At 40.7% G+C, this 11929-nt stretch overlaps 1 protein-coding gene across 1 annotated transcript; it reads left to right on the forward strand.

Annotated features, from left to right (window-relative positions):
* Positions 1-746: 746 nt before the first annotated feature.
* NUDT15 (nudix hydrolase 15) lies at positions 747-11929 on the forward strand. Its single transcript, XM_064373556.1, has 3 exons — positions 747-924; positions 7295-7491; positions 10402-11929. The coding sequence occupies exons 1-3, from the start codon at positions 767-769 to the stop codon at positions 10539-10541; spliced, it is 495 nt and encodes a 164-aa protein (XP_064229626.1). The 5' UTR covers positions 747-766; the 3' UTR covers positions 10542-11929.

The raw sequence follows: 11929 nt of genomic DNA on the forward strand, positions 1-11929 counted from the left end.
GCGAAACTCAGTCTCAAAAAAAAAAAAAAAAAAAATTCCAGTATGTGCACATTACTTTGGTAGAAGTAAAAATAATAGTGTGTGTGTGTGTGTGTATATATATATATGTAGAGAGACAGAGAGAGTAAATCCTCCCACTGACTAGTCATTTATGATTCAGCTGGTTTGTGTTGTGCATGGTGCATGGCGTGCAAACATCTGAAAATGTCTGTTTTCGAGTGTTTGTAATTAACTCGTCTCAGCACAATTTATCAGTTAGCCTTTATTTCCTCCCATGACTTATGAATATACTTCAAGCATAGTTGTTTAAAATGGGATGTTTCTACACGACTTATCCTTTTCCTGGTACCACACTGATTTGCGCTATATGCAAATAGATTCACTGTGGTGGGCGGGGTCATTCGGAGAGAAAAAGAAAATGCGCAGTTGTTCCGAGCTTTATAAGAGCAGGCGGCTCGTTACGAGTAAAGCATGGTTTGGAGGAATCTAGGAGTGGGCAGGCTGACGGGTGATGAATATTCAAAGCACAACAATAAGAAACTTTACTTAAAGCGAAACTCTAAAGCACGATGCCCTCGGAAAGGAAACCCGCCATTAGGAAAGCTGATAGCCCTCCTTGAGGCATTACGCACCACGGCCAACCCTAGAGACCGAAGCTCTCTAGCTTTGATTTCGGCGCCAGAGCAGGGAAAGATTGGTTGCGGCCGCGGGGCGGGGCGGTGAGCGGGTCACTTCCTGCGCGGCAGGGCGCGTCCTCCCGCGCGCTATGGCAGCCAGGGCAGACCCGCAGAGGCAGCGGCCAGGAGTCGGGGTCGGGGTCGTGGTGACCAGCTGCAAGCATCCGGGTTGCGTCCTTCTGGGGAAGAGAAAAGGGTCGGTTGGAGGCGGCAGTTTCCAGCTCCCTGGAGGTCACTTGGAGTTCGGGTGAGCAGCTGCGGATGCCGGGAGAGCGAAGTGTGCGCGGAGGGACGAGCTCCCGCCGTGTTAGCTTCAGTGCGCCGTGCGTGAGAACGTTCGCGCTGACGCTGCGTGGTTTCTCTCGCCTTCCTCGGTTCCTCCCCTCGACCTCTGGGCTACGTAGGCACCAGCCCGGGAGGGGGCACTGTGGCGGGTCAGGCGGTGTCTTTGCTCCGTTACTTTGGTCTTTCCGGCTGCGCCCCAGCTGAGTAGTGGTTGGGAGTTCCTCTGTGAGGTGTGTGTTTTCTCACAGCTTATACACAAAACGAGGAAAGCAGGTGTGTGTAAACCTCCAGCAGGCCAATGTTGTCAGCTAAGACATGGCATGGTTTCCATGTGATTGACTGATTGATTGATTTGAGACTTGGTCTTGCTCTGTAGCCCAGGCTGGAGTGCAGTGGCGCTATTTCGAGTCACTGCAGTCTCCGCTTTTGGGTTCAAGCGATTTTCGTGTCTCAGCCTCCTGAGTAGTTGGGATTACAGGCGCCCGCCACCACGCCCGGCTGATTTTTGTGTTTTTAGTAGAGATGGGGTTTCACCATGTTGGCCAGGCAGGTCTCGAACTCCTGACCTCAGGTGATCCACCCGCCTTGGCCTCCCAGGGTGCTGGGATTATAGGTGTTAGCCACTGTGCCCGGCTGTTTTCCATGTGATTTAGACCAACACATATCAATTTAATACTTACTGGCCGCGTAACCAAGCCCATTTGCCTGGCTAGAGTGCAACTAAAAAATAAACACACATGTATATATATTTATCATGAATGAATATTGGATTTTCTCAATTTTTTTCCTGCATCTATTGAAATCGGATTATATGTAAAACTTTCGTTGCACTCTAACCAAGCAAATGGGCTAACGAAACACTTTGGGCCTCAGTTTCCTCATCTTTAAAATGGGAATGTTGGACCAAATCCCCTTGAAGATTCCTTCTGCCTTGGCACTTCTGCGATTTGATTATAACTGTCAGAGGAGTTGGACAACTAAGGAGACTCAGTTCTATACAAGATGAAGAGAGCCTGGAGAGTTTATAACCTTGATTGTACTATCATGGGTGTGTGCGTATGTCCAGACTCATCAACTTGTATATATTTCACATATACATGTTTATATACAAAAGGGTATACAAAACGTTTTTTGTAAAAAAAAAATAATAATGAATAAATGTTTTTCAAGTAAAAAAAAAAAAAGCCTAGGATGGTGCTAAAAAGTGGATTCTGAAGTGAGAATAAGGTTGAAATCAAGAACAGATAAATAGCATCTAAAGTATCAGACCCTTTTCCTTCAGTATAAACAGTTTTCAAATGTACATAAAAATAGAGAGAACAGTGAATCTTCTTGTACCCATCACAGAGCGTTTTCTTGTTTCATCTTGACTGCCCTTCCCTCTCCCACCCAAAACACACACACCCTGAGTTGTGTGTGTGTGTGTTTTGGGGGTTTTCTTGGTTTTTTGTTGTTTTTTTAAAACTATTTTAGAGGCAATTTCAGACATCCTATTATACCATCCCTAAATAGTTCAGTATGTACCGCTAATAGACTTTTTTAAAAAACATAACCACAATGATTTTCTTTCTTTCTCTCTTTCTTTTTCTTTTTTTGACAGAGTCTTGCTCTGTCATTAGGCTGGAGTGCAGTGGCGCGATCTTGGCTCACTGCAACCTCTGCCTCCTGGGTTCAAGCGATTCTCCTGCCTCAGCCTCCCGAGTAGCTGGGACTAGAGGCATGCACCACCACACTCAGCTAATTTTTGTATTTTTAGTAGAGACGGGGTTTCACCGTGTTGGCCAGAATGGTCTCGATCTCTTGACCTCATCATCTGCCCGCATTGGCCTCCCAAAGTACAGATGTGAGCCACCATGCCCAGCCCACAATCATTTTCATACCTAACAAAATAATTCTTTAAGTATCATCTGATACCCAGTATGTGTAGCATTTTCCTCAGTGATCTTAAAATGTCCTTTTACTGTTTTGTACTAATTGGGATCAAAGGAAGGGCATGTATTGCATTTGGTCAATATTATTTTAAAGTAAAAAATAAGAGCAGAAAAACAAATTTTCCTTCTTTCCTGTAGTATGAGTAAAACTTCCATGAAACCCCCTCCCCAAGGAACCGTACCCTGCTTTGCAAGTTTTATAAGTTTATAGATTCATGTGTTCTTGTTCTCTATAGCTAATAACTAAAAGTTCCTGTTTTTCATCTAAGCAGCACAGCAAAAGGTCATGAGACAGGTCTAAGGAGGCGAAACTGCAACCATCCAGATGCCATAGTGAAGGAAGCGAAATAAACTGTGCTTGCAACCCAAATAGTGGTCATCTGGACCGCATAGCATACGTTATATGTAAGCTTAAGTTATAAACCTGTCATTTTTAATAAACTGTCTTTGTTCACTTCTGCATTTCATATATAAAAGTCAAGCTTTGTCTTTGTTTAATACTCAATCTATTGGATGTAAATCCACTGAGCCAGCGCACACCCTAATAAAATCTTCCTGTTCCACCCATTGGTCTCGCCAATCTCCTAATTCCCGCAACAAATCTAATAGTAACCCCTCCCCGTGTCGTTTTTTCTTATGTCATTTATTTGTTAAATAATATGGGTCATTTGTCCTGATGAATTTTTCATCGGGACCATGTTCTTCTAATCCACCTGTGTCTTATAAAGTGGGCGTTAGAAGTACTGTATAGCCTTGATCTCGGTGCCTTTTAATCAGACTTTTTCTTTATAAAATAGGAAATTCTTATCGCATGAAATTTTTTTTATAAAATGGTCTTTGGAATTTAAGAAAGCATCAATAAATGTATCATTTCCAGTTAATTAAGAAAAACTATCAGTTAAGAAATAAAATTTCTAGATTAAGAACCAGATTGCCCAGGCAGCCACACATGGTACTTTTTTGAATACTGGTGAGCATTAACCTAACTCAGATCACAGATTAAGCACTAGTTAGAATGCAGAGTCACCAGTGCAATGGCTAGAGATAGCTGTCTTACCAGTAACAAAAGGAAGTCTTGAAATCTTGACTCAGATGTCAGTGATCATAGCCAACATTGAGCTCAAATGAGCTTTTTGTTAAGGGCTGGATAATATGTCTCTTTGCATGTATGCTTTCATTTGATCTTTACATAACTGGTATACTCAGTGGGCTACATTTGATGGGAGAACAAACAGGAAATGTTTTATTTTCTCCTTCCGTTGGCTTCAAACATGATTTTTCTTTCCCTGCTCTTCAGAGACGTTTCCTGCAAATTCTATAGTTTTCCTGTCACTTGGTTATAAAAACAAATCACATTTGGGTCAGTATGATTTACTTTCAAGCATTTAAAAGTCCAATCCAGTTTAAACTTTCAGTGTCACTTCCAGTTTCTGATCCCTCCCTTGTAGTGCATAAATGAGGTGTAAGCCATTATTTTGTTTTTCCGCGTCTCTTCCTCTTCTCACCCGGCTGTCTCTGAGTTTCCTTCCTTCTCCAGTGTGTTGGGGAAGGAGGAGAGAGAGCAAGCCATTCAGGTGACTGATGCTGCTCTGATCCATCCATTGGTGCCCTCTGGGCATGGTTTCCACATGTGTGCTTTCTTGGTATGTTTGTCAGTGATTGGGAAGTCCCACAAATATTTCCCTGACAGAATGGGAAAAAATTTTTGTAATCTACCCATTGGACAAAAGGCTAATACCCAGAATCTACAAAGAACTAAAACAGATTCACAAGAAAAAAACAAACAAACCCATTCAAAAGTAGGCGAAGGATATGAACAGCGACTTCTCAAAAGAAGACTTATATGAGGCCAACAAACATATGAAAAAATGCTCATCATCACTGGTCATTAGAGAAATGCAAATGAAAACCACATTGAGATATCATCTCATGCCAGTTAGAATCGCGATCATTAAAAAATCTGGAGACAGATGCTGGAGAGGATGTGGAGAAATAGGAACACTGTTACACTGTTGGTGGGAGTGTAAATTAGTTCAACCATTGTGGAAAACAGTGTGGCGATTCCTCAAGGACCTAGAAATAGAAATTCCATTTGACCCAGCAATCCCATTACTGGGTATATACTCAAAAGATTATAAATTGTTCTCTTATAAAGACACATGCACATGTATGTTCATCGCGGCACTGTTTACAATAGCAAAGACCTGGAACCAACCCAAATGCACATCAATGATAGACTGGACAAAGAAAATGTAGCACATATACACCGAATACTATGCAGCCATAAAAAACAATGAGTTTATGTCCTTCCTAGTGACTTGGATGAATCTGGAAACCATCATTCTCAGCAAACTGACACAAGAACAGAAAATCAAACACCACATGTTCTCACTCATAGGTGGGTGTTGAACAATGAGAACACGTGGACACAGAGAGGGGAGCATCACACACTGGGGTCAGTTGAGGAGGGCAGGCTAGGGGACGGACAGCAGGGAGAGGGGAGGGCACGGAGGGATAAGGTGGGGAGATATGCCAGATACAGATGATGGGGGAATGGAGGCAGCAAACCACCTTGCCATGTATGTACCTATGCAACAACCTGCATGATCTGCACATGTACCCCAGAACCTAAAATACAATTAAAAATAAAATATTTCCCTGACATAGGTGACTGGTTTTCTGTGGCATTGGCCCCCCTCCTAGCTCTTGCTTCTAGCACATCACCCCACATTTTCTTTCTCCTGGGATCTCCTGTTCGATTACCCAGCAGTTTCTTGTGGCATCTGCTTGGCCCAAAGGAAACGCACAATGGGAATGATATTTTCACTGCTGCCCATTTTCCTTGCTCAGCCTCTGTATTCACCTGCATCTAGAAACTCCAAGGGACACATTTCAGATGTACCTAAGAGCTCTCACCCTTGTAGCACACCTTCTCTGATGCACTGAAGCAGGAGAGTGACACACTGAGTATCTCCTTGAGAGTCACTCCCAATCTTTTGACTGATTCTCTTGGAATGCTCCTCACTTGACTTGGGGACAGAGTTGGCCCCTTGTAGTCTGGAAGGGAAATGCTCCTACCAGGCTGAAAATTCCTAACTTTCCTCCCTCTCAAAGATCTTCTTTCCTTTTTTTTTTTTTTTATTGCATTTTAGGTTTTGGGGTACATGTGAAAAACATGCAAGGTTGTTGCATAGGTGCATACATGGCAGTGCGATTTGCTGCCTTCCTCCCCTTCACCTATATCTGGCATTTCTCCCCATGCTATCTCTCCCCAACTCCCCCCCGACAGTCCCCCCAACTTCCCCCCAACAGACCCCAGTGTATAGTGCTCCCCTCCCTGTGTCCATGTGTTCCCATTGTTCATCTTCTTTCTTAAACCACCTGGGTAGGAAGAAGTTGCAGGTCTAGTTTGGCCTTCGTTAGCAAACCCTTGAGCTCAGATAATACCTGTTTGCCCTTTTGCTTGAGAATTTAGAGGTGCTTTTTACCTATTGTCTTCAGTTTTGAGGCTTAAACAGAAATTCTGAGACTGCTGGAAAAGACATAGTGTACTTCTTGATACAATTACGATGACCCCATGAGGAAGTAATGGTACTCTCCTTTTACTTGTCCAAGGTAGAAAGTAATGAACTTTGAGCTCAATCCCAGGTCTACTTGACTCCAAAGTCTGTGCTGTCCATACACTAAACTGCCTCCTGGTTACACACAGGTTCTAGGGCTGTAAATTAGTGCTGAGATGTCTGAATGTTAATTTTTATTTAATATTAAGTCTTTTTCATCTTCAGATAACTAGATACAGAAGATAAAGAATGTCAAGGACAAGATTGCTGATTTATTGTTTTTAAATTTTAATTTTTTTAATTTTTTTTTTTTTTTGAGACAAAGTCTTGCTCTGTTATCCAGGCTGAAGTGCAATGAGGTGATCATGGCTCACTGCAACCTTGACTTCTCAGGCTCAGACTATCCTCTTGCCTCAGCCTCTTGAGTAACTGGGACCATAAACCACAGGCATGCACCACCACGTCCAGCTATTTTTTTTTTTTTTGGAGAGATGAGATCTCACTATGTTGGCCTAGGAGGCTGGTCTCAAACTCCCAAGCTCAAGCTATCCTCTTGCCTTAGCCTCCCAAAAGATTACAGATATGAGCCACATGCCCTGCTGATTTATTGTTTTAAAGCAGGAACCAATTACAGTTCTTTTTGCTGTACACTAGAAATTTCTAGCCAAGAATTTCATGGCAAAATTTCATGGCAAAATACACACACACACACACACACACACACACATACCTATATATACACACACATATATATGTGTGTGTGTGTGTGTGTGTATATATATATATATATATATATATATATATAAATAGAATAAACTAATATTTTGTTTCTGTTTTCCAGTGAGAGCTGGGAAGAATGTGCTCAAAGGGAAACCTGGGAAGAAGCAGCTCTTCACCTGAAAAATGTTCGCTTTGCCTCAGTTGTGAATTCTTTCATTGAGAAGGAGAATTACCATTATGTTACTATATTAATGAAAGGAGAAGTGGATGTGACTCATGATTCAGAACCAAAGAATGTAGAGCCTGAAAAAAACGAAAGTAAGAGAATTATATATTATGATTGGATCTTTCTTTGAGGAGAGCTTATGGTCTGGAGGAGTGTTACAGTATGTTTCTGTATGAAGAGAATGCTGTTGTCTTCAATACTTGTGTGTCTACAAATACTTGTGTTCCCCCAAAATTCCTGTGTAGAAATCCTAACTCCCATGATAATAGTTTTAGGAGGTGGGGCCCCTGGGAGGTGATTAGATCATAAAACAATGAGTGGGATTCGAGCCCTTATAAAAGAGAGATCCCAGAGAGACCCCGACCCCTTCCATGATGTAAGGATACAAAGAGAAGATGGTTGTCTTATGAACCTGGAAGTAAGCCCTCCCCAGACATGGAATCTGCCAGTGTCTTGATCTTGGACTTTCCAGTCTCTAGAACTGTTAAGAAGTAAATTTCTGTCGCTCATAAGCCATGTCAGTCATAAATATAGAGATGTAACATAGAGATACAGATATGTAAATATATTTGCACTATGAAGAAACACACTGCCTGTGTTTGTGTCCTGGTTCTTCTACTTGGAGCTTTGTGACTTTGGGCAAGTTATTTCCTGCCTGGGCCTCTTTTCTCATCTGTGATAACAGTACCTTGGATGGGTTGTTGTTAAGGATTTACATATGAAGAACCTCGTGAACCCACTAAGTACTCGGTAAATGTTAGTTTTATTGTTAGTGTTTAATTTTGTTTCAGGCAGTAATTTTAAGGAAAATATTTTATCTGTTTTCCTCAGTTTTCTTACCTGGGCAAGAGAGTTAATACCTCCTTTAACTCTGAATAATTACACTGTATTAAACAGTTACAGTTTCAGAGCAGTTGGGTTCTTCTTGCCTGCTGCTCAGAAAGAGCCAGTACCCTGAGACAGTAAGAGTTGTAGCAGAGAAAGAGCTTAATAATCACAGGGCGGCTGCATGACGTGGACAGGAGATAATTCTTAAATCCTACCCATGGAGAGTTCAGATGCTAGGATTGTTCAAGGATGGTTTGTCAAGCAAGCAGCTAGGGAATGAGAAATGCTGATTTGTTGGGTTGGGGATAAAACCATAGAGATGTCAAAACTGTCTTCTTGTGCTGAATCAGTTCCTCGATGGGGGGTTCACTGGACTAGTTGAGTCAGTTTCTTTGTGTGGCTTACCTATTTGGGTGATACCAGTTAGTCCATCAGAATGTAAAGTCTGAAAAATACCTCAAACACTAGTCCTAGGTTTTACAATTGGAATGTCATCTGTAGGGGTAATTGGGAAAGTTAATCTTTTGACCACTGGCTACATGCCTCTTGAGCAGTAAGCAATTACAAAAAGGCAAGTTACAAAATGATGGTTAGAGTTTAACTATGCCTACATCTTAACAGAGTTCTGGCCCTTACCATAATTCTGACCTTGTGGCCTTCTATTAGTTTTACAAAAGCAGTTTTGGTCCCTGAACAAGGAGGGGGTTAGTTTTGGGAAGGGACTATTATCACCCGTGCTTTAAAGTTAAACTATAAACTAAATTCCTCCCATAGTTAGCTTGGCTGTGTGTGGGAATGAGCAGACAGCTTGTGAGGTTAGAAGCAAGGTGAAGTCGGCTTTGTTAGATTTATCTCACTGTTAAAATTTTGCAAAGGTGGTTTCATTATCTGTTACCCTCTATGCCGAATTGAGTGCGCCGAAAGTTTCCTTAAGCATTGTTCTAAGGGTTTTTCTGTCTATCATCTCTCCTCAAATTCTCATAAAACTGTGAGAAAAGGAACTAAGAAAAATATCAAAATTCTTTGAATATATTCCTTGCCATATGGAACTTTATTCAAGTGATCTCATGTATCAAACCTCCCCTCTAAACATTTAATTTCTTCGACAATAGGGAAGAATCTTTTCATTCAACAGATACTTATTGAGTACAGTGTGCCAGACCCTGTTCTAGGCACTAAAGAAACAAGGGTGCATAGAACAAAGTCTCTGCCCTCTTGGGCTTTAAATTTTAGTGCGTGGGGGAAGCAACAGATTACAGATATTTTATGATAATAGTAGTAAGGACTAAAAAGAGCAATAAAGCTTTGTCAAAGGGATACACAAGTGCTGTATCAGATAGGATGGTCAGGAAGGGCCTCTGACAAAGGGATATATACACATATACTGGGCAACGTAGTGAGACCCTGTCTCTACAAAACTAAGAAAGTTAGCCAGAGTGGTGGCACACGCCTGTAGTCCCAGCTACTTGGGAGGCTGAGATGGGAGGATCACGTGAGCCTGGGAGATCAAGGCTGCAGCGAGCTATGATTGCACCACCGCTCTCCAGCCTGAGCGACAGAGTGAGACCCTGTCTCAAAAAAAAAAGAAAAGAAAAAATGAACTAAACATTTTCTTATTTTTCTTTTTCCTATGGGCAAAAAAAGCTGAGACTAGAAGAGACAAATACGATGAAATAGTTAAGTTTTTTTATATTCATTATCCTTCACGGGAAGCAGTCTTCCTCTGCACAGTTTTCATTACATTTTTAAGAGATGGAAGATATCTTAGAAACTTTGTAATCTACTTTATTTTATAGGTGAAGGAACTGGTTTATTTTAATGTAGTATAAACTACAGTATATAAAGTTCTTTGCATTTTATTACACAAATATTTAAATAAACATTGACTAATACTAAATCTGGGTTTACCATGTCATAGCCTTTGTAAACTGGGCCTCACATTCAAATAACAATGTTTTAAATGACCATCATTCTTTTCATAAGGTCTTCATTCTACATGCAAATTAGATCTATATAGCCAAGGAAATGCAAAGCATCACTATTAGAGTTTATTTGTAGCAAGTTATTTTTAAATTCAATTAATTTTTTTTTCTAAATATAGGTTAGCTTACCAAAATAAATACACTTTGTTTTCTGTTAGCTAAATAAATTGATTTGGTGTCTTTCTTTTCTAGGTTGGGAGTGGGTTCCTTGGGAAGAATTTCCTCCTCTAGACCAGCTTTTCTGGGGACTACGTTGTTTAAAACAACAAGGCTATGATCCATTTAAAGAAGATCTGAGCCATCTGGTAGGATACAAAGGAAATCATCTCTAGGGGGCCGAGAAGATTTCTTGATTTTCTTTCAAAAGACAAAAATAAGGTCTGGTTAGGGAATGAAAACTATCTACGTTTCAGAACAACTCCATTTTATCTGAAAGAGTTCTTGTGATTGCCAGTTTATTTGCAGTCTCTGAATGTACCCACCACCCTTTCAGCGAGTACTTGACAAAATTTTTCTGAAATATGTCACTGAATTGTATTCCAGACACAGAATATATGATAAATACTGATATATTATGGGTAATCTGCTTTCCATATTTATCTATGATATTTACCATGCAACTTGTCATTACTAGCTTGCATGGAGTAGGAGGTAGTTGAATTTGCCTTAGTGTTTCTGTTCAAATAGAGACTCGAATTCAAATATTGTAGTTTAGAGTCAAACACAGTATGCCTGTTGCAAAATTTACCAAGTTTGTTGCTCTACCTCTTTTATTAAAGAAATGGTGGGAGAGGGTACTATATTGTGACAGTCTTTGCAACTTACAGGGAATAAGTCAGGCCATTAGGTTTCTAATTGAGAACCTAAACCAAGAGAAGTGAAACAAACCATCTAATATCTGTATCCTACTATTAACAAACTGTGTGATGTTGGATTTCTCACTTATTCTCTCTGAGGTCCTGTGTCCTTATATGTAAAATGAGGAGATTCGTCTAGAGCAGTTGTTCTCAAAGTGTGGTCTAGGGGGCCTCAAGAGCCTTTCAATGGTATTCTAGGTCAAAGCTATTTTTATAATACTAAGACATCATTTCATCATTTATTGTTTTCTTTTTTTTTTATTTGAGGAGTCTTGCTCTGTTGCGCAGGCTGGAGTACAGTGGCATGATCTCAGCTCATTGCAGCCTCCGCCTCCTGGGTTCAAGCAGTTCTCCTACCTCAGCTTCCCAAGTAGCTGGGATTACAGGTGCCCACCAACACACCTGGCTAATTTTTGAATTTTTAGCAGAAACTGGGTTTCACCATCTTGGCCAAGCTGATCTGAAACTCCCGAGCTCAAAGTGATCTGCCCACCTCAGCCTCCCAAAGTGGTGGGATTACAGGTGTGAGCCACCAAACCTGGCCATCATTTATCTTTTTCACTCTCATTTTTTCATGAGTGTACAGAGGTATGATATTTTAACAGGTTGAATGCAAAAGCAGATATGAGATTCCAGCTTTCATCTGTCATCAGACATTAAAGAGATTTGGAAAAACGTAAAGCAGTAGTACTCTTCTCACTAGTGAATTTTTGTTGTTGTTGGTTAGAAAAATGGTTATTTTAAGTGAGTTTTAATATGTGAAATAAAGAAAAGTAGCTGTTTTTCAAAAATGTTGTTTATGTGTTAACACATATTGGGTTTGTTTTACTTGTAAATGATTAATAAAAATTTTAAGAAATTTC

This window comes from Aotus nancymaae, unplaced genomic scaffold, assembly GCF_030222135.1.
Source record: "Aotus nancymaae isolate 86718 unplaced genomic scaffold, 86718_ANA_hifiasm-v0.15.2.pri h1tg000009l, whole genome shotgun sequence".
Taxonomy (NCBI): domain Eukaryota; kingdom Metazoa; phylum Chordata; class Mammalia; order Primates; family Aotidae; genus Aotus; species Aotus nancymaae.